The sequence below is a fragment of the Thermobia domestica genome, chromosome 13 (genome assembly GCF_964235325.1).
Source record: "Thermobia domestica chromosome 13, izTheDome1.hap1.1, whole genome shotgun sequence".
In the NCBI taxonomy this organism is placed as follows: domain Eukaryota; kingdom Metazoa; phylum Arthropoda; class Insecta; order Zygentoma; family Lepismatidae; genus Thermobia; species Thermobia domestica.
In genome coordinates this window covers 73,351,460-73,375,745 of record NC_137466.1, presented here as the reverse complement: position 1 = coordinate 73,375,745, position 24,286 = coordinate 73,351,460, and the positions used below count along the sequence as shown (strand labels likewise).

At 35.6% G+C, this 24,286-nt stretch overlaps 1 protein-coding gene across 9 annotated transcripts in view; it reads right to left on the bottom strand.

Moving 5' to 3' along the window:
• pyd (zonula occludens-like protein polychaetoid) overlaps positions 1 to 24,286 on the bottom strand; it is a 640,754-nt gene that overhangs the window by 248,277 nt on the left and 368,191 nt on the right. Inside the window, exon 1 of one of the 9 annotated variants that reach the window (XM_081735920.1) lies at positions 21,361 to 22,200. The exons of the other annotated variants lie outside the window; for them this stretch is intronic. Coding sequence (XP_081592046.1) covers positions 21,361 to 21,387 — 27 coding nt within the window. The 5' untranslated portion in view covers positions 21,388 to 22,200. Of the gene's footprint in view, positions 1 to 21,360; positions 22,201 to 24,286 lie in introns of those variants that run through there. 9 annotated transcript variants of the gene reach the window in all.

Sequence of the window (24,286 nt, the reverse complement as noted above, 5' to 3'; positions counted from 1 at the left end):
GCAGAGTTGTCTTCAACATTGGGAGGCGGGCAGATTTGAGGCTTATTCTGAGTGGACATTAATTTCATCTCACTTTCCTTTCTGGCGATCGGACACAATCAAATTTCTCTCCCAAAAAACACATTTCAAATCGAATTATTGGTGGGGACAATCTCCCCAGTTCCAAGATTGGAGGGGACATGTCCCCTTCATTCCCCGGGATTTGCGCCAGTGTATGTATGGAGCAATGTAAAACAGAATTACTAATTCGAATCTTATCATTTAATCTACTATGACATTCATGTTAATTGCATGGAAAACAAAATAATATACATACAATATGTAACAGTGTTCCAACAAAAATTAAAACTAATATAGTTTGCAATATACAGCAATGTAAATTTTCATCGAAACGAAGATAATATGTTTACAGCATCTATTTAAAACGGCACTGTTAAATCTCAACATGTTTAGGCATAGGGCTAAGTTTTGTACCGTCCTCCACACCTCTTCAGAACAGTTTTTGTAGTCCTTGTTTTAAAAAATAATTTTCTCAATTATTATTTTTTTATTTGTTTTCATATATGGAGAAGATTTTTTTGTGTGTGTCGCTTACTTCGCTCATCACCGGCAACGATATTGTCGGGGCTTCCACCGATATTGTCGGCGACGTGTGCAAAGTACGCCGACACCGATATTATCGGGGCTTCCACCGATATTATCGGGGCTTCCACCGATATTATCGTTGCCGTGTGCAAACGCACTAACTCTCATGCCTACGGATTTTTACATTAGTGCACATTCCGTAATCTTGGACTCTTGAATTTACCTGAAGAGGGAAGACGAGTTGATCGAGCTCAGAATAGATTGAGAGCTTCGGTTAAGATGGATCATAAACACTTTCCATTATACTGTATATCTCAGCACACAACTCATTGCAAACGACAAAATACGCTAATGCAACGGTACTGCATCGTTATATTAAGGCTGATTCACATACACGACGTGCCTAAGCTGTTCCCCTGCCAAGCTCCGTCCGTGTCCACTCAAACATACCCTGTCGTGCCGTGCCGTCCCGCTACTGCTTTCTACATAATTTCCCAACATGGATTGCAAGGAGGGTCATACTTCGTGCCGCTTCGAGTACTCCGAGAAAAGCCGAAGCATCACGGCCGTTGAGTCGTGACCGGGGTGGTTTCTCTTTAAAGTGGCCTATCGGGACACGGCATGGGAACAGCACGTCATGTGAATTAAAAGACAATCCAATGAATTTTTCAATGCCAAAGTCTGAAAAGAAATTTCATGGACCACGACATAATATGTGTGAATTAACCTTTACAGTTGTAATTTATTATATTAATAATCGAAAATAAAGAAATCAACCAATACATCATACACAGCATTGATTCCTACACACCGCGTCACACGAATTGGCGTATGGCATCCGCCAATAAGCTCACAGTGCGCTGTTACTAAACCTTCAAGGAGGAATCTAATCATTCATAATTGATTTTGTTCGTATTTGTGGACAATTATGAATGATTAGATTCGTCAGTGAAAGTTTGATAATAGCGCACTGCGAGCTTATTGGCTGACGCGGAGTATAATTGTTTGCTCTGTGCTATTAGATCGAAGATTTCAAAAGTTGCCATAGACCCTATTATACATATAAAAATGTCTACTGATGTTTAGTGATTTTCAAACCTCTCCTCTGGTACTTGGCAACCCTAGCTCAAAGCACTTAATTCTATCAGTAAACTTCTACAAATGACTTGCGATATACAAAACTACACCCCCAAATAAAGAAATACTTTCCTGTTTTAAAACTTCTTTTAGATTATAATGTTAGGTCAAGACTTTCGTACTCAAATAACACTAGAAAACTCTTACCGCAGAATCACCTAGAACCTACTCCACACAGAAACTCACCTGAAAGAAGAAATGAGAAAGACATAATTACTAAAGTTGTATTATTCATGTAAATACATATTGCTTAATTTAATTATTAGAAAATGTGGCTTTATATGTAAAACCTCAAAGGCAATATTTATTCTGCTTTCTTTGAATCTCTGACTGGACACAACGTTGAATTATGTCAGTATGTACGTAAAGAAAAAAGAAAAATACACAACAAAGCTAACTGAGTGAAAAAAAACTTAACCCTTTTCATAGAGAATTAAATGTACCGCCAGAAAAATGATTTTATGTTCGACTGTTTGTTTTTCATGTACTATACGCTTATGGCTATTAATCATTGAAGAAAGAATAAAGTAAATAAAATTGAACTCCAGTATCTATTTACCTTTGAAGTTCAGAAGGCAGATGGGAACACCGTAAATAGCTATATATCTGTCTGTGTTGAAAGTTAATAAGAACAAAAGCTTCAATTCAATAAATGAATCCTAGGGTCATTCATTGTAAAAACACTTTTAAAAAAAACGCATGAAATTTCCATACATAAGGCTTCTAAAAATTCGGTCTCGTAGGGAATATTGAAATGTTCAGAGTTTGAATACGCACAGCTGAGTAAGCACAGTTGTTGTTTCAAGTATGAAAAGTATTACGCCAAAGAAATATTTTTGTTTCCTCTTAAGCTTTGCAAGTATCGATACGTGCACATGAAACTTGCTAAACATTTCGTGAAGTGCAGCACGAATTATTTTTTGGAGATCTGCAGTGGAGCGTGGACATAGGTGTACACGACAGACTTAAGAGTCTTTATCCCGACGAAATTAAAATACCGCTAATTTTACATGAATTATGTGATATCTTCAAATAGATAGAAGATAATCGAAATGTGGAACAAGAGCGCCCTAGACAATATCATTTTACATGAGAAACCGTTATCACGACTCATTTATCTGCTTTCGATTTCGAGCCATTTTGAAAATCGGCATTTATTTTCGCGTTTCTGAACAGCTGAAAACATAAAGCCACTAGGTGACTTGTGATAACGGTACCTTACGCAAAATAATATTGTCTAGGGCGCTCTTGTTCCATATTTCAAATATATTTTATCTATTTGAAGATATCACATAATTACTGTAAAATTAGCAGTATTTTAATTTCGCCGGGATGAAGACTCTTAAGGTTGAAAGTGAGACCTGGAGACTATGAGAGACATAGCACAAGTCCTCTGTGATGGAACCATCATCCAGGAAGATAATATCTAAACATTTCTCCAGGACCAGATTTTTGAGACACTATATGGCACTTAATACCTACTTCCGACTGCGATTATAGTGACCAACGAATGGCGTTTCCAGGAACTGATTTCCTTTTGTCAATATCGTGAGAATACGTAGATCACTTGGAACATGCGTTTTCGGTACGGTAAAAATACAACATAATTATTCTATACCACGAAAACACTATTATTGATTATTCATTTATTTATTAGGTTAATATCACATATTTGGTTAACTGTGAAGCAGTGTTCCATTCACAAGATTAACAATGAAGCAGTGGATGGAGTTTTGTAAGTCAGCTATTGATCTATATTTAAAGCTATACCATTCCAGTATTTAGCCAGCGAATTGGTCGAAAAAATCACTCGTACAAGCATAGGAAATCCTTCCTTATTTCCATCTTTTATATACATACAGATCTCATTGACTAAAGGTTTAAAAATACACTCATTATGGTTTTTTTAAAAAAAAAAAAAAAAACCTACACAATTTTAGATCTCGAAATTCACATAAGGAACTTTTATTGTGGGTAATTCCATTTGAGAAAGAAAGACACTGTGACTTGAACCCAGAGCCTCCTCACTGTGAAACGAGAATGGTACGAATTGATCAAACCAATTCTAATGGGAAACATGCACGTACGTGGCAGACTGTTGATGCCTTGCAGAATACAGCTCAAAACAGATCTGGCCGCCCCCTCTCTGAAAAGCCTTGTAATACTCTTACCCACACATGGAATAACTCTCTGAGATTTATAGGGAGTTCCGAAATAAATCGATAAAGTTCGAATACGTGTTTAAGATCTCAACAGAAGAAAAATTTATCCGCGACTTTGGTCGGAACGCCTAATTACGGAGACGGGACCATTTCAAGGTAATTGCTGGATTAGGTCGTAGAGTGGCTATACTGAATAAAATGACTAACAAACTTTGCATACATACTTCAAGACCTCAATACAAGAAAAAAAAAAAGTTTTCTGCAACTGTGATCGGAAATTCTATACAATGTAGCTAACCTATAACAAATTCCATTAATTACCTAAAAAAAAAAAGCCCTATCTGTGTAATTAGGCAATACATCCTCAACCGTGTAGTCGTAAATAAACTTTTCTCTTGTACTGAGCCCCTGAACACGAAAACGAAGTTGGTTTGTTTATTCCCGAAACCAAAGTCCTAGAATTAAAAAAAAAATCCTAATAGAGTCCTAGAATTTAAACAAACAAACAAACAAAAAAAAAAAACTCACATGGGTGGGAGTAGCGAGCTTTGTTGACATGACTTTATGAGCATGTCTCCTCAACAAATATAAATAAATAAATTCTACAATATTGTTAGCAACTGACGGAGAAAGAAAATGTCTACAGACCATGTTTGAAACATCGAGAGTAACATAACTCAAAATTCCTAACTTTTCAGGAGAAGCGTTGCAAAGTTTTGAAACGCACTGAAAAAGACTTGGAAACCCAGTTTTGGAATCACATCTCTGATTTTTTTTTTTTTTTTTTGAACCAGAGATAGATAACAGAATTAGCTTTCATTTTCTGCCCATAAGTCAACAAGGGCGATTTTTTTTAGTTACGTCACTCTTGAAATAAACAGGCGAATACCAATTGATAGGCTTCATCGAACAGAACACAATGGTAGCGGATGAGTATAAATCCTCAAATAATAGGTTTCATCTCCTCCATTATCCCTTTATTCAAATCGGAAGTGGTTCGAATTAACCATTTCTGGTTTCAAAGTTTACCGCTATAGAAAGGAAACGGTAACAGATAAGTTTTTTTTTTTTTGTTTCAAAAGATTCAGCATCTGAAGACAATATACCATGACTATCCACAACACTCTACCGAAACCGAAAGTTGTTCAAATTTACTATTACTTCCGGTTTCAATACTGATTTCTGTAGAACAGAACCACTACATGGTATCAAAATGCTCTTTTTTTCTGCAAATGATTCAACGATTTAAGACAACTTATCATGACCATTAACAACACTCAGCCGAAACCAGAAGTGGTTCAAATTTACTGTTATTTAAGGTTTCAAAATATTATTTCCGTAGAGCAAACACAGTAAATGATTTCAAGTGGATTTCTGCAATCGATTCAGCGTCCCAAGAATAGGTTCTATCTTCTAACTATCCAAACCGGAAGTGGTTAAAATCATCCACCTCTGGTTTAAACATTTATCACCGTAGAACGAAAACTGCAACTGACAATGAGAAGATTATATTATATTATATTATATTATATTATATATATATATATATATATATATATATATATATATATATATATATATATATATATATATATATATATATATATATATATATAAACGATTCAGCGTCTCAAGACAACATAACCTGAAGCATGGATCGGTTCAAATTTAGTATTACTTCTAGTTTTAAGACTGATTTGTACGGAAAAAAAGAAGGTAAGAGATATATAGAGCTGTTTCTTGCAACCAATTCAGTCTGCCACGGACAGGTTCTATCTCCTCCCTTAACCTTCTATCCAAACCGGAAGTGGTTGAAATACATGATTTTTGGTTTCAATCTTTATTGCCATTGAACAAAAAGAGTACAGGATATCGAGTAATGGCTTTTTGATGGATTCAGCATCCGAAGAACAGGTTCTGCTGTATATCTTTAATCTTAATTGTTCTATTGCAACCAGTACTACTTCAAGTGTGGGTGTTGAATTCGAATAATTTGGAAGTATTAGTTTGAAACGATACTCACTTTATTATTATTATTATTATTATTATTATTATTATTATTATTATTATTATTATTATTATTATTATTATTATTATTTATTATTATTATTATTATTATTATTATTATTATTATTATTATTATTATTATTATTATTATTATTATTATTAAGAAGAGTTCCCTTAGAATCAATTTCCCTTAAAAGGTATGAAATGTGTTCTTTTATTCTGTAGTAGAACAAATGACAAACTTCACTAACTTTGCTAAACAAACGTCCATGTTTCATGCAATTTCTATGCTGACAAAGACCACTGAACTTCAACAAACAAAAGCAAATATTTACACTTTTTTTCTTAAAAAAAAAGCACAACACTACTTCACTTACAGAAATGAAGATTTTTTATTAACTTAAAGAGAGAAAAAAATAATCCTTTTGACTAACTTGTCTCGAGTTTAATTTATTTAATGATTTAAAATAGTCAATTTACTTCAGTTTCCTTCGTTTAATTAGATATGGAGTTTCATTAAGGCACTGTTTCTCGCTGAATTTCACTGCGAACAACAGATCTCTTAATGGTTTTAAATTAAACCCCGCCAACAATTAAGTCCTCTTCCCTTTACTCCCGTATCTAATACTAACTTTTTAAAAAAGACAAAAAAACAGAGGAAAAAGAAAAACTGTTTTAATCATTTAAAACATAAAACTTCCTTCTTGTTTTCTAATATTTCCTGCGATATCAAGTGGAAAAAGTAAATTAACTTATGAAGATTTTTTTTTTTTACCAATTATTCTTTAAAAAAAGAAAAATGTAATGTACTTATTATTATTTTTCATTAACAGTTACTAATCAAAATTACGTAAGTCCTTGTGTTCTAAAAGCGTACTAAATACACTTTTAACTGGAACTTTCTTCTTTCATTTCCTCTTGTTCACAACAGTGCGGAAATTCGACTGAGATTTCCTACATGAGGAAATATTTTTTCCCAAAATGACTCACATTTTGTAGTTCAGTCCTAATGCATTCTTGCTTTATAACTCAGTATATTAATAACAAAAAGCTTGAGACTGAGACATATTAAAGTCTCTGTTTTTTTATAATTACGACTGTTATTACAATAGTTTGCATTAAATTCCTATCGATCAACACATTAATCATGTAGTTTCCAACCTTTTTGATTGACGATACACACTACTGAATGCAAACGAGAATGCGACACATTTGTTTGATTTTTTTTAATTGAAAATCAAAAATGAAATCTTTCAGTTTTACGTCACATTTTTATACCGTTTAGGGTAAATGAGATGGTAATGATAAGAAATGAATGAATAGGTGGAAGGAAGAAAGTGAAAGGAAAAGGAAGAACTCCGAGAAAACTCATGCACGAGGTATTTGTCCACTACAAAGTACACTTAACGCGATCAGGGATCGATCCAAGGACTCCATCCACCAGACGTGAATATCTACCACTGAACCAGCTCAGACCCTAATTCTTTTTATTAATAATAATATAAGTTATTAATGGTGTAAGACCAGGGGTAAAAGTGAGGGGGAACGCGGGAGGACGTCGTTACTCCACTTCCATAAAATGTCCATGACGTCCTCCGACTTCCTAAAAAAGTTACAATGGGCAAATATAGGCATGCGGAGCGGCGTGACATCATCCGTCCCCCTACGTTTTCAGATTTACTTTTACCCCTGTGTAAGACTACAAGTTTCTAGAAAGTAGTCACTGTATGTTGTACTGAGAATTATTCCTGCCATTAAACGCGTTAACTGATTCAATTGTCTCAAAATCGATCCTAACTAATTATTAAATGCTGACTACGACACACCGGTTGAGAACCACTCCATTAACCAAATGGTACAGTTGATTGGTATAACCGTATGATGATAATTGTATGATTGAATTGTAAATAATAAAGTTGTTATATTATTAAGTATTACATAAATATCACTGATAAAAGGAAGCAATATTATGACGTCAAAACAAGATGTATTAGACAGCAAATGAGAACAGCATACAATAATAATAAAATTTGAAACGCGGAACAAAATCCATTGCTTAAGATATCACTTAAAATGGAACCCTTCAAAAGAATTATTAGATGAATTTACGTTTTAATACATTCTCATATGTTGTGTCATATTTATCATAACTGCACAAACTGCAGAATGCGTATGTAACGATTATAGAATACGAAACTATTAAAATGAAAATTTTCAGCGTGGTTTGATTTATCACCTAACGATGCAATTCACTGGAATTCCATGCAAATGCCATCGGAGACTGGCTCTAAATTCCCAAATGATTAGCATACAATCTTGGAACGGACATTGGAATGAAAGTAATATTCACACATTAATGAATAAATATGAAATACAGATGTTGTAAGGTTTGATCATATAGTACAGAAATTTCATTCATCATGTAAGTACGAAATTTGATAACTATTAACATTGTGACCTATTAACATTTATATATGAAAATTTTCCGATTCATAAAAACATACTTTACTTATTCCTACATCGTTGTTTAGCCGTGATGTGAGGTGCAAAATTTTGTTCTATATTTTTACGGAAAATTTTCCGTTCTTAACAAATATCAGTGATCAAGTAACAATTTCTCTGTATTCATAAAATTGATTGAATTCATGTATAGAAATATTAAAAAGTGAAAGATCGTTTAAAGAATCTGAAAATTTTCATGACTCAGACAATTTTCAGTACCGGTACTATGTAGGAGCAAGTGAAACAATTTTTCATGAATCGAAATATTTTCTGTCTTATATGGAAAAATTGAAGAACTTTTTATGAGTCGAAAAATTTTCATTTTGAAGCAAAAAGTAAAACAACTTTTTGTGAATCGGAAAGTTTTATTGCTCTGTAGAAACAAGTGAAAGGAATTTTTTATAGATCGGAAAATTTCATCACGATGTAGAAACAAGTGGAAAAAACTTTTCATAAGTCGGACAATTTTGGATATTATATATAGTGATGTTAGGTGGAAAATTTTCCACTATATTTAACTGCACATTCAGCTACATTTTACGTTCTTATGCCTAACATTAAAGTTAAATACATTTCTTACATGTAATATTATTCTAAGTAGCAACTGGATTTTTTTTTTTTTCGAAAATTTGAATAAGTCCAAATCTTCAAATTTGATGACCCATAACTCGGAAAAATGAAACGAAAACTTTCAATTTAACGTCCCAAGAAGAAAAAAAGAACCACTGACATCTTAATTTTCAAAATTAGGTGAATAAGCACAAATAATTTAAACTTTAGCTGACTAACCATGAACCAAAACATAACTGTCTAGGTGCAAAGCTGGAAAGATTCCGAAGTGATTCCAAACATTGTGCGAATCATGGTGAATCTATATGCACAGTAAATGTGGACAATCTGTAATAGACGTTTGGTTATAGTCTAAGGTAAGTTTCTTTGCAACTAACAACAACAAACTTGAAAAAGTTTATCTACAGTTTAAAGTGGAATCCGATTACAGGTACTTCCACTGTGAATCGAATGCGAGTATCTCATTCGAAGAAACGAATGCGAATTATTTTGTCACGAGTTTTGAAACTTTACAATGAATAATAGAGCAAACGGTAGAAATCAAGGTTCCCCTGCAGGGAACCCTGTATATCACTCAATAGAAAGAATTATATTATTAATCCAATGTCATATACAATTCAAAAACTGTTTTCACTATAGTGAAGTGCAAAAAAAAATCACTGTTTAGACTTTTTTAAAAAAAGAAATGAATTTGGTCATTATGTCCAAAATTATCACGAAGTGTTCTAACAGTGAAGAAAAAATGTCTATAAAGTACTGGTTGACGAACTGCCCTAAGAGTGTTCAAAATTTACCTGAATTTCTCGTGTGTCCAATACGTACACGGGCAGAAACAACGTGTAATTGTGTAAATGAAACGTATAAAATGTTTAACACTGTTCAAAAATTGTTTTTATGCTCGCATACGCATTGGACTCATCAGAAGTTCAGGTGGTACATTTTGAACAATTTTAGGGGAATTCCTATCAACTAGTGTTATAACACTTCAGGATATTTTTAAACATGTTAATCAATGACAAAAAATAACGTTTAAATCATATTCAGACACATTTATCTTTTGCATATAGGAACAACTTTCGAGTATATACGGTATGTGCTAAGCACTGGCGAACGCAGGATTTCGTCAAGGGGTGTTCAAACCACTTAATCGCATTTCCTTTCAGGACAAGCGTAATTTGTTTATTTGTGTGTATACATAGCAAATGTTTATTTCCCATAATACCTTCCTCAAAGGAGGAAGGGTTAAAACCCTGAAACTCCGCTTGCCTACGCCACAGGTATCAAGATCATACAATGAATGAACCTTTACCACAGTTTTGAAGAGTTATGCAATTCAAATTTCCAGAATTAATTTCAGGAAAAGTCAGCCTCTTTTCCTGAAAGTCTTGCCTTAAAAACAAGAAAGGAAAATCTTGCAAACACACACAACAAGGCAATCACAGCTTCATTCCCAAATGCACTCAATCTCTCTCTCTTTCTCTTCCTATCTCGGAAATGCTGAGTCGAGGTAAGTAGTGTAATTCGAAAAAAAGAGAAAGAAATAAAAGAAACGAAAGGAAATATGGTAACAAAAGAATTTGTACCAATGACACAAGTTTCCTTTCCTTGCGTAGTGAACAAGAGAAAGAGGAGCGCTAGCTCAAGTGTAAGTGTGTGTAGTAAGCAAAATGTTCACAACGGAAAGAGTATGGCAAAAAAGGGGAAGGAGAAAGAGGTGAATACTTCCGAGTTAATGGTGCCCTCGTGTACAGTTTCGGCCCCGTGAATAGAACGACAAAACTCCGGCAGTGAAAATTGGTCCCAAAACGCCAAGGAAAATCCATTCGATTATGCAAAAACTTTCTGAGAGAAACGCATAGCATCATTCATACTCAGTGCTATCCGAATAGATTTATTTCTCAGAAAAAAAGAAATAAGACTACAACAGCTATACAACTGTACATCGCACATAAACTTTAAAACACATTTTTTGCTATTTTACATGGTTTTCTTATTTTTTTTATTTCACATATTTCTCATTAAAATCAGAGCGTATTTATAAATAGATCAACTGAGTCTGGGTTTAAAGTATAATATTTTGAACAAGACAATTTTTTTGGAAAATGACTTAAATTTGACACCTCGCCTAATAATAATGTGTCAAGAGAACCAGCAATAGAATGGCATTGTCAATAGAAATGAGAGAAAACAAACTTTAGACGTCACAAATTCTTCACTTTTCTCTTTTATGATAAGATACACGAAAAGATATTCAAATAACTCTATTTATTCGAATGTAATCTGTCCAAAGGCTCATTTACGTAATGTAATAAGGCGGAGCGCTTTTTCGTGAATATATGGTTCCTCTATACGCCTTTTGTGCGGAAGAACCGAGTACAATTCCAGGTGGGAGCTCATGTGGCTTGGATCCCACATACAGGCTGTGGATCCACGTCTCATATAGCCTCACTGCTGAAAGGAACGTTAAACTCAAACCAGCCATCGGGGCAGCGGTGGCTCAGTGGTAGAGCGTTCACCTCTGGTGCTTGGGGTCTCGGGTTCAAACCCTGCTATCGCCAAGTGAACTTTGTGGTGAACAAACACCGTGTACGTGGGTTTTCTCGGGGTTCTCCCGTTTCCTCCCACTTTCTTCATTCCACCATTTCATTCATCTCTCATCATCACCGTCTCCTTTAACCTAACCGGCATAACCGTGGGACGTAAAACTCAAAAATTTCATTTCATTTTTCAATCCAGCCATCCATCATAACAAGGTGGGGCCACCATACGGCAACAAAGCAAGGACAAGATGACCATTTCCTTACGGTACATGGAAAACTTCAAATAGGAAAGTGAAGTGACTATGAAAAATATAATATTTATAAAATTTCAAACCATTGCATTTCAATTATAAGCATACGGTCATTATCAGCCGTATTCTGTCGTTATTGCCATGTCACTTGCGGTAAACTGAGAAGCTTCCATGCAGTACATTCTTCAGCTAACCTTTTAGTTTGTTTGTTTGTTTGTTTTTTTCGTAGAAATATCCTTTTAATACCAGCCAACGACTATAACCTCTTTCACCCCCTCCCGCTTCAAGATTCTACACCGATTACATGGACCAACGGTATGTGCAAATTTGTGCGTTTAGGACTGACATGTATACAAAAAGTCTACTTAAACCATGAAAAAGATTAGTTGTTGCATGAAAATAGTATTAGGTGCCAAGATTAACCGTCATATTCTCGGAAGGTCACAGTGTTTTTGTTCCTTTTCTTCTGTTTGTAGCTGTATGTTTTACGTAGGATTATACAGCCCATTTAGAAATAGATGGTTCATGTAAGAAGGGATTAAATATAGCTATATAAGTAACATCTAACGAAAAGAATAGTCTCCACCTGTGAGCGGAGTAGGAGGATGAAAGTTGAATGAAATTTCATACCATGAACATTCTGCTTCCCATTCTTAGTCCATGGCTTTTACTAACCAGTGTTCTTGCATTTCGCGCACATTTATCATGGGTACGACATGATCCGCCCGTTTAAGAAGTCTTTTTTTAAAAAAGTAACACAAGTACTCCGTTCATATATTCTTTATGATTATTTCTAATGACGACAAATTGGTCCCCACTCACATTCTCCAAAGCCAACTACTGTACTATGAACAAGACAGAAAAGCTATCAAATTCAACACGGAATTAGCTACTGCCTGCCTCATGAAACTGTCACACACATCAGGCCGTCCCTTACAAACTTGGAATAATAAATCCCACGAGATACACAGGTACCAATACTATCACTGCTGCTACTACTAGCCCTGATGTAAATATTCTATGAACAGAAGCAAGAGTGTGTGTGTCTGTGTGTTTCGTTATCAGTCAATACAGGACTGAAAACACCTCAAATTGATGTGACGATGATGATGCTTGAATGTGAATGTATGAGTGAGTATGTATGAGAAGAGACAGCGAGAGGGGAAAAAAATGTCCGCATAGCAAGCAAGCACTGCCAGCCAGCATCTCTCTTGTCTATAACGAGGCGAAGAGGCCACTTAATCCATCCACTAGTATCGACGTAATTCCTGGGATGACGGTAGCACCGACCGACGAACAGGAAGAGGAGAGATAGAGAATAATTACAAACCTTCGAATCGATTTTTGGAGAAGCACTAAGGGGCAGGGGAGTAGAAGGGTTGAAAACTTCGAAGCAAGGCATTAAAAAACCTACAGGTTATCTCTCTCTCTCTCTGACGTGCACACGTACACGTTTACGGCTTCGTTTCTCGTTCCACGTGATGGTCACACGCACCAACACCATCAAAACGTGTTTGCCCCATCCTACACTATACTTCGTGTGCTTTTTTTCTTCCAGTCTCTCTCTTCTCCGTCTGTTTGCAATATATACCGTTATTTAATTGGTTTTCACGCTTGTTGAAGGAGATATCAATGTTTATGGCTTTTTCCTCGCTACGAGCTACGGTTGGTTTCTCTTTCATTCAATTCTCGTCCTGTCGCATTATATAATGGAGAAAATGACAACCTTCACTACCTACAGGAATATTATTAAAGAAGAAACACGTAAGTATGCAAAGGTAAGATAATGTTTTCAAAGTATGTTGATGCAATGAATGAAATTTGTCACATTATAAGAGATCGAAATGTAATTTAATCCATAATGAAATCAACCTATTAACTTGCAACAAGATACATGAAACTTATTACATGAAATGGCTACAGGACTCATCTACACTGACACAAATCATTGTTTCACAGTTAATGAATTTCATTTACTGTTGAATCCACATACACCAACTGTATCAGTAGCTATACATTCATTACAACAGTTTTATGACATCATTGTTTTATCGACGCAAACAAGACAAATGCTTATTATGATCAAATTTGATGCGCCATAAAATATTTCTATTACAAACTGAAAAGAGCTTCGATGAATTTTGCGGATACGATCAGGTGATTCTGTATAATTAATATCGAAATCTGTTTTACTTATTTTTACCTTATAATGATTTTTTCTCCCCACAAAATCCTTTTGTTTTGCAGAAATACTTCATTGGAGTACCCTCACCTGCATTCACACTTCAAATCGGCAACATCAACCCTAACTAATCAGATGTAATGGTTTTTAAGACTGTGGTTCGCAACCTTTTTTTGACTAAAGACATACTTTACCGAACAGTCATGATATCGCGACATACGCTTATTCATTTTTCTACTAATAATATAATAGTATTAGGCTACAGGGTGGACAGAAAACCTCTTTACACCTCACTCATTTCATCCCGACATTAATAATACTTCCAGTTATTTGTCCAAAACGTCCGTAATGCATATCCATTACTGTGTGCGCAAGGAAAGGTGGCTTCTGACAGTTGGGTAGAGCACGTGGAGTATTGGAGGCACTGTTGCCAGGGGCTCCGCAACAGAGACAGCAGCTCTGGCGACGAACTTAAGACGTTTAACAACTCGCTTCAACTACCGGCAACAGCGCGGTCAATGACTTTCGTTACCTAGCAACAGCGTGAAAGAATATTGCTGTGATTGGCGAACAATCTCCCTCTCGTTTTGTTTACAACATGTGCAGCTATGACCCCGGCTATTTGTAGCGATCGCAAAGCGCATTTATTGCTCATGCGTAAGCTTGAAATACGCTGACCATGTATTTAAATCTGAGCGGCTAAACATGAACGCGAAAGCAATAAAATCGCTGAGAAAACGCCGGCTCCAGCGTATTTGGTGCGGGTCGGAACAATAGACCGCCTGCTGTTTAAAAGATTTCAAAAGGAATGACAGAAAGGAAAGACGTGTTGCCAGGCAAGGGGATTGTAGCAAGAAACAGCTGCTTGGAAGACGCTTTGTGCAGAGATTGGAACTCTGCTATTATAATGTATGTGTGTGTATAACAAAAGAAAATTCACAAAAATTGAAGGAAATTCCGAAAAGTTAGCTAATCACAGAAAAATCTATGTAACACAATAGGGTAAATTCTCGTGATACACTTGATTGACAGTTTGAAACAACCACGCGTGTGGCCACATCGGCATAAACCAAACTATTTAACGAATAATAATAATAATAATAATAATAATAATAATAATAATAATAATAATAATAATAATAATAATAATAATAATAACAGTAATAATACCAATAATAACGAGAAACAGAAGGAAAAAAGGGAAAGAAAAAAAGACGATATACTGGGGAAAACTAAAGCCTCCCCTGATTTTATATACATCTCACACAAATATATGTATATATAAATCTTTGCACACAAACGCTGGTATAAAGGAGAAACCAAGCTCTCTTGAAGCAAAGGAAAAGAATGCTAGGTGTAAATAGAGGAACCGGGCTCTATGTCCCGCCTGCACACTTGTATATAAAGAAGGACCGAAAGATTGAACCAAAAGATGAAACAAACAAGAATTAAAAGCAAGTGAAACAACAATTATAACAGAAAACAATACCAAGACACGGAAGACGAAACATAATGAAGAAAACAGAAAGAACAACAACAAAATAACGAAACAACAGAAACAATAACCACACTTATAGTGAAACAACCACGCGTGTGGCCACATCGGCATAAACCAAACTATTTAACGAATAATAATAATAATAATAATAATAATAATAATAATAATAATAATAATAATAATAATAATAATAATAATAATAATAATAACAGTAATAATACCAATAATAACGAGAAACAGAAGGGAAAAAAAGAAAAAAAGACGATATACTGGGAAAACTAAAGCCTCCCCTGATTTTATATACATCTCACACAAATATATGTATATATAAATCTTTGCACACAAACGCTGGTATACAGGAGAAATCAAGCTCTCTTGAAGCAAAGGAAAAGAATGCTAGGTGTAAATAGAGGAACCGGGCTCTATGTCCCGCCTGCACACTTGTATATAAAGAGGCCTGGAAACCCTGACTGGCTCATAGTATGATTTACAACTCTGGTGAAACTAAAATTACCGTATAGCCACTTAGGCCGCATTCGCTGTGGGGGGTAACGCTTGCTCGACTAGCCTAGTACTAACTCGATAATACCTCTGCACAGCTTGATACGCCTCCACGTCCCTTTACTCATCGTCAGTTGGTTCACTGATGGCTATTGGTCGGAATGGTGCAGGCCTAAGTTCATTTTCATGTGTTGCTGCATTGTGCTCCTTGCAATTGCAAGTTCTGCAAAACGCTTTCTGGTTGACTTGCAGGGTGAAGCATTATTGATGCACTAACTTCTGAACACATTTCCTTTCGGGTTAATGGACGACCAGAATGAATTGTATCCATAACACTTCCCAGGCGATTTCCTTTCGTTTCTTCTCCCAAGTGATCAAAGTCTGATGACTTGATGACTCCAGCATATTTTCGTTGTAGTGCTTCCGTTCATACTTGCCACTAAGCGCTACTCCAAAGAGAAGTCACTGGTATCTGCCATTGTTCACCAAACACGGAAAGGCGAGACAAAGAACCAGTCAATCCACAGATTCTCTCCCAAAGTAGACAGTCATGTAGTAGTTACGAGGCAATCACGTGGCAATTTACGTTTAGAGCACTGTTGTCATATCAATGACCAGGATGGGAGGTTCAAATCTTCAATATCTTAACATCTTACATTGTTACACGTATTTAGTTCGGATGTAAAGTGACTTTGTGGCCACACTGTATATAACTTTCCGAATAGAATTGAGCATTGTTGCCAGGCGCGTCATTTGGAGTTCCGGGAGAAGGAATTCATAACGTGAAATTCTACTTATATGGAGCATCTCCTTCCCCCTCCCAAAGCAAAATCTGAAATTACCCTACTGTTTGTTGTATAGTTGCACGTATTGACAGGTACGGTCTGGCTCAAAATTATTTTTAACTTATTGACCATTTTCAGCATCACGGCTATTATAAGACATAAACCTACAGTTTAATATGGAATCCGGACTAACATTGTGCGTTGAATGCTCTACCACGGGGAACTGAACCCGCGACCACGACCACCATAGGCGCGCTCGTTAGCCACTAGACCAACTGTGAGGACTTGTTATTCAAAGCTTCATGGTAGAAATAAAATGTGTCGGTGTAAAATATAGATTTATAAGCCTTCTGGATAATATAACATTAATTTTAATATTCTAAAATTTTACGCCATGGGGGCTGCAATACACACCGTTGGGGAAGTCTGGCTAAAGAAACCGAAAGTTCACCGGCGCAGGGAAAAAAAAAATCTTCATTTGATGGTATCCTGCAGCCTAACCAGAACCTTAAGACAGGGGCCGAGATAAGTTTGGGGGAGCTAACTTGCGCTCACCATTAGGTTCACAGATATATATACAAACGAACAGGGATATACGCACGGATTTATTTCTGGAGGATCCAAAGATTTTCGGGAGGTCTTAATTCAATATGAGGAAAATTATATTAAAATTTGTAAAATTACCCCTAAAATTATACTAAATTTAGAGAAAGGTCGGGATTTCGAGGGTTCTGGACCCCCAGGACCCATCCCTGCATACGAACAAACAACTGGAAGTTTTCAGAAACAGAAAAAGATACATGTGAATTTTCTACTCTTTCCTCTTTTCTTTGTTTCCCGACTAGGGCCCTATGTGTATTACTCATACAAGCGACGGAGTCTTGACCCCTTAGTCTTACGTATAAGTCACTGAAAATCATTAATGAAGTCATCAGATCTAAGGAATCAAGACTCGTCGCCTGCATGAGTAATATGCGCAAAGGGTCTTAGTCGCGAAACAGACTAAAGATACTTGTAGTTGTAGCGTTAGCGACAATCTAATTTTTACATCATGCCAATTCAGCTATTAAAATAAATACTACTAATATATGCATTGGAGCTATTTCTTCGATATTAGTTCCTACTCGAATCAGTTACTTCAGAGGCATGTGGAAAGACATCTTCAACGTAAATAAGGCGTTTGTGTCGCTTTATATATTTACTGTTTTATCGCTTTCCAGCAGCATTACTACTCGAGCGCTAATTTCAATCCCAATGCTCGCAGTGTCAAACGCTGTTGGGAATGTTTAGTTTCTCGTCGTTTCATAAAGAAACCAAATAATTAATACTACTACTACTACTACTACTACTACTACTACTACTACTACTAATAATAATAATAATAATAATAATAATAATAATAATAATAATAATAATAAATACAATGGAGCTCGCTCGTGGTTAAGCTGTTAGCGTACGTGCATCTGCTGTGGGAGACCCGGGTTCAATTACCGGCAGGAGTTCATTGGTCCGGATCCCACGTTAAGCTGTAGGTCCACGTCTCACACAGCTTCACTGCTGAAACGGACACTAAATTAAAATCGAATCGAATTACAACAAATAATCTGAAACACACCTAGTACGGAACGACTACAATGACCATTTCCTTTCCATATACTTCTAAGGATATATGGAAGACTGGAAATTAGGAAGTTGCAGAGAGGGAACAGAATTAAGATGAAACGTAAGCAAGAACTCAGTAAACTACGCCTAAACAGCCTGATAATTAATCACTTGGGTACACCGATCAGATATAGAATTCTGTCACATTAAAGAAAAAATATTGTATTTATATATAATTTAAATTATTTGAGACTTTCATCGACGAATTCACAATTGTTTAAGACAATGAGCAGAATTACTCTTACAGAATGTGTTGTTCGGGATTAAAGCAAATCCTGGAACTTTTCTTACCCACTACAACTTGTTTTAATTAATAATGTGGCTGCTAAAGCTGGGTTGTCACTTTACAAAAATCTTGTAGCTGTCATAAAAAAAATCTTGCAACCCTAGAACATTTCTCCATGTAAACATAGTCTTGAAAGGGACATACTACATTTTTTTTTAATCTTTTAAGGAGTCAAATCATATGCAACTTTCTAGGTTGTCTTGCTTGCTACCTGCTAGTGTCCTCCCGTTGACATAAAGAAAAAAAAAAACAGTTTCGCCACTTCCGAAACAACAGATTCTTTTAGACGGGGAGGGGAAGCGCGCCAAAATACACGTTTTTAATGAGAAGGTTCACTTTTTGTCCACTAGAGTACAGTGCTGCATGGGTGGATATCTTTCTTGCTTTCAGAAAGTTGTAATGTGTAGAGTTAATAGAAAGATCGGGTTACAAGATTTTTAAATGACAACTACAAGATTCTTATAAAGTGACAATCCAGCTTAAGTCGTGCTGAGTATTCCTTTTGCCTCATTTAGGAAAAAGAAAACCGAAAAAGAAAAACAAAAGTTTCTTTTATCGTCCTCCTGTTAACAAAAGACAAACTCGTTTGCTCTGTTAGTATCTTCAGAGAAGCAAATCTATTCCTCTTCTAGAACTTCAAGCTGATTAGGTTGAAGTCCCAGAATATATATTAGCTTCATGGCTATATGGTTAGAATACGCGCCTTCGAGGCAGAACGATTTCGAACAAATCTCATATAGTTCTGATGTGTTAAGCTGTAGATTCATGTCTCATATAGCTTCGGCGCGAAAGGAACAACAACAATCTAATTATTTCTTTCGTTTCGGAAATACATTTCTGAAGTGAATAATTAAAAAAAAAATCTTAAATTATATAAACTTCATTTGTTGTTGCCCTAATTTCCCTTGAATAGGGATATTCATCCTGGAGAATGCGATTACTTCTTAGGAGGTGATAAAATTTAAAATAACAGTTGTTCTCTAACACGGTCCTATTAAATGATTTTCCTGTTTATACTGTAGTAAAACTGAGATATTTAATTAATTAATAAGTAATAAATTATATACTTTATTTTTGATGTAGTTACTTATATTCTAAATTAAAGACAGCCTAAACCTGGGGGAACATATATGGATGAAAACGTATCACAGAGCTTCCCAAAAATAAAATATTAAATACTACTGGTGTAGACAGGAGAGTCGTGGGATGAAAAAAAATGAAATATTTCTGTCTAACACCGCATGATTATGCCCTTTAGACTAAGGGAGAAGGATGATTAAGAGTCTTCATCCCGTCGAAATTAAAATACCGCTAATTTTACAGTAATTATGTGATATCTTCAAATAGATAAAAAGATAATCGAAATGTGGAACAAGAGCGCCCTGGACAATATTATTTTACATGAGAAACCGTTATCACGACTCACTTATCTGCTTTTGATTTCGAGCCATTTTGAAAATCGGCATTTATTTTCGCGTTTCTAAACAGCTGAAAACGGAAAGCCACAAGGTGACTTGTGATAACGATACCTCACGCAAAATAATATTGTCTAGGGCGCTCTTGTTCCATATTTCAATTATCTTTTATCTATTTGAAGATATCACATAATTACTGTAAAATTAGCGGTATTTTAATTTCGCCAGGATGAAGACTCTTAAGGCAAGTGAATGAGATGGAAGACTTGGTAGTGGTAGAATGAGAATATGGGAGAAAAGGGAGTATCTCGTGAAATTGTACATCACAAATTTGTTGGTAGGAATCGAATCTGGAACTATACGCATCACAGACAAGCGCTCTACCACTGAGCCACGGTGTAGGGATGTAAATAATATGCCAGACACCAATGTTGTATCCGAAAAAAAAAAAACTGGAGAAGTTTTGTCTAAAAGTGTGGCGGTGGGGGAAGAAAGGAAGAAACAAGAACCCCAATTGGAGAAATTTAAAAGATACTTGAAATACATATCAATTCCATGCACAATTGGTAATTTAGTGATCTGACGTAACCAGCGATCTTAGCTTTTGTATGAAAGATCTGGATTTGATTCCCGATGAGAGTCACGTGGTTCGTACTCTATTTTAAGTTGGAGGTCCATATCTATATCACCTCTTGTTAAAGAGATGCACTAAAGTACAAACAGAGAAAGTTATTTAAAACGAAGGGACATTTAGAACATTTTAGACCTTAGTGCCGTCATCGCTCAATGGCTACAGTTCTAACTTTCTGAGCGAAAAATTTGGGTTAAATTCCTCAGTAAGTTTGGTTCAAATTCCGCAGTCTAATCTTTAAATCATGTTTGTGGTGGCCCAAGGGCTCAACACTTCGACTTAGGAATTCGTGCAGATGATGTAGTTACCACATGCTCCGGTTCCTTTTATTTACCAAGGGAGCCATTTAAAAGACGCTGAGTAAATTTCAGAACCGCACTGAAACGAAGGCTAGAACGAAAAACATTTACCGTCCCCATCAGGAATTGAACTCGGGCCGCCAGACTGGCAGGTAAGATGGCTAGATGCTTTACTAACTACGCGTTATCGTGGCTCAGGCACAAAGATATTTAACAACTTTTTTGTGTGTTTCTTTCTTTCTCCTCTAGAGATTTGAAATCGAAAATTATGACACAGTCAAAGTTTGGTTTCACTTCCTTCACTTTTTTAAATAACTTTTTTTTTAAAAAAAATAAAAAAAACTTACCTTATTTAAATTATTGTAGAACTTCATGACACCAAATCCCCTTCACCGTTATACCAACAAGGACTATTCTGATATGCTATCGTAAAGTTCGTTTAGCACCGATCTATTATTACACGAACAGGTGCGAAATTCGATTGTAACATCATAAAATCAAAATCCTGTTTCCAAATCTACAGCAATATCAAATTCTGCCAATAATTTTACAAATTCTTTACAATGTTGCTTTTATGAACAAAACGGTTTCACGTATTAAGCCGAAAGTAAACAGACTTTGTTAACAAACAGCAAACAACTAGACCTTGCGTCTTAGCTCGATTTTCGTAGTACTTTTTTTTAGGTAGTGTACTTAGTCTTACTAAATAATTACTTTTGTTACAAACAGTCGAAGACCCAGAAAAACGTACGCAGCATCAACAAAAGAACAAAACAGTGTCCTAAACATAACAGTCAAGTTTCACATTACACTTAATGTTGACGACGAACCTTTCTTGTTCCTCAGTAACTCAATGTATCTTCAGTCACTCATAACATACAAATTTCGGTATTGTAAGGACTTTTCGCATGTGCTACAGAATGCTTTCCCGGCAACAAACAAAAACTAAAAGACAAACAAAGTGAAGTATTCACGAAGTTTCGGGAACTGAAGTTCGCATCAAATATAGACCACGTGTACTGCTTTTTATCTTTTTTTTTTCTTCTTTTACCCCGTCTGATCAAGTGTTCACTGCCACTATCCTGTCACTCTTTCTCTACCTCTCCCATCGTCAATTCGATCGAGGTGATTGCAGTAGATGGGGAGTCCCCCTTTCGAAACGACCCGATGCGTTGGTCCCGGTGAACTTCCTTGTAATGCGTGCCGCTACTAAAACCCCTACTAGGATAACCAACTTCCACAAACAGTGTTGCAAGCTAACTACCTGCGAAAACTTTACTGTCATAATCTAGCGTAGTAGCAATGTTGAAACGAGTACACTATAATAAATAACATGGCACAACGTGAATGTATTTTTAAAAAAAATTATCGGTGCTATAGTGTCAAAAATCGATATTTCACGATACTCTAGCACAGTGATGATTAAATGGCGACTCGCGAGCAAAACTTTTTAAAATAAGACGAATTCATACATTTTAAAACTTCGTGTATAGCAAAAAATTATTTTTTTTAGTTTAACGTCACACGATTATGCCCTTTTTGGCCAATGGAGACGATGATTAAAGTAAGTAAATGAGATGGAAGAATTGGAGTAATGGGAAAGTGGAAACAGAAAACGGAAGGACCCTGAGAAAACCCACGGACACGATATTGTCCACCGCAAACTTACTTGACCGGGAGTCAAACCAGGGACCGCACGCACCAAGATCTACCACTAAGCCACCGTCCCCCCTTCATGTATAATACACGCAAATATGATTCTTATTTTGTGCCGGTTCGCAATGCAATAAATAAGACTGACGAATGAACAACCAATGTTTCAGGGATATCTGAGAAGACTTAAGGAAGAAGACTGCAGTGGTATGCCATCTAATGAGAATAGCAGACGACTATGTGATCAGAAGAGTGATGTCATTGGAAGTGGATGGGAAGAGAGGTAGAGCGGGACCAAGAAAGGAATGAATGGACAATGGTTAGGAATGACTTCAGGGAGAAAGGTCTGATAGGGTAAGAATTCTGGTACAGGTTATTATGGAGAAAATGCACCAGAAACGTCGACAACACACGTGGAAAACGACGGAGGAAAAAAAAGTTGATGAAAACATTGGTTACGAAAAGGAGAATCTAAAGGCAGAAAATTTAATATGTACACACAGTTATCGTACTTTTATATATACCGGTTACTATATTAACATGTGAACAACTTGTTTCGCATTATTACAGCAACAAAAATAAGTAACACAAACTTATATGTACTTTTATAATTGGTTTATTAAAAAAAACACTAGAACAATTGGGATACAGTTTTCAGTACTGCACAAAGGACTATGTTCATTCTGCATTAAAGAAAAATCTCGAAATTGCTAACAGAACAAACACGTAAAGTGTGTACATCTTCTGCTTGTGATTATACATGAAAGTAAATCATTAATAATTTCATTCATGTTTACATTGTTTTATGGAATTTTTTTAAAGTAGAATGTGCGTTACCGTTACCAAAAAACAAAGATATACTACTTAGTAAAAAAAATTCGTTCCACAAAAATAAATCTACGAGTTACAATTGGTAACGGACAACAAACTTTTTTGCGTCCTAAAAATTAATTTTTCTCAAACACTACGCATAAGAATTCACCCTAAAACATTTACTTATTTAGAGAATTTACTTCTTTCGTTCGGTATTTGACAAAATACAATGAAATAGTGAATCAAAAATTAAGAATAACAATAAGCCCTTTAGGACTATTCAATTGATCTTGGGGTTTCATTACTCACTGATAGTACAGTTAAATCTAGTGTAAGGTACTCTACCTCGATTTCATATCAGGTGAATTTGTAGTGTAACGTTATGCCTCTGAGTTTCCTTCTCGTTCCCCAATTTCCCCCTACACTCTCATTCTACCAACCATTTTTAATCATGCCCTTTAGCCGAAGAGGTACGATGATGAAACGTAAAACTATATATATTTAGTTTCCATTTCCGAGGTACTCATTTATTTAATTCTATTTCAACTGCAAGGTCTTTACTACGTGGATTCTTTCCTAACGCTTATGCTACCCTGCGCTACTATCGTGTTCACCGGGTTGCATAACTATATATAACTAATTGGTAGTCCTAGTTTTTACTGTTTTTTTACGCAAGTGATGCATTTCTTCGTTTTATGGGAAACAGTAAAATCTATCCGAAAAAAGTTATGCAGCCAGCAAAATTTAAAGTGATTTGTCTATCTTAATATTTTCAATGATGTAATTTCTTACAATGAGTGGATTCTT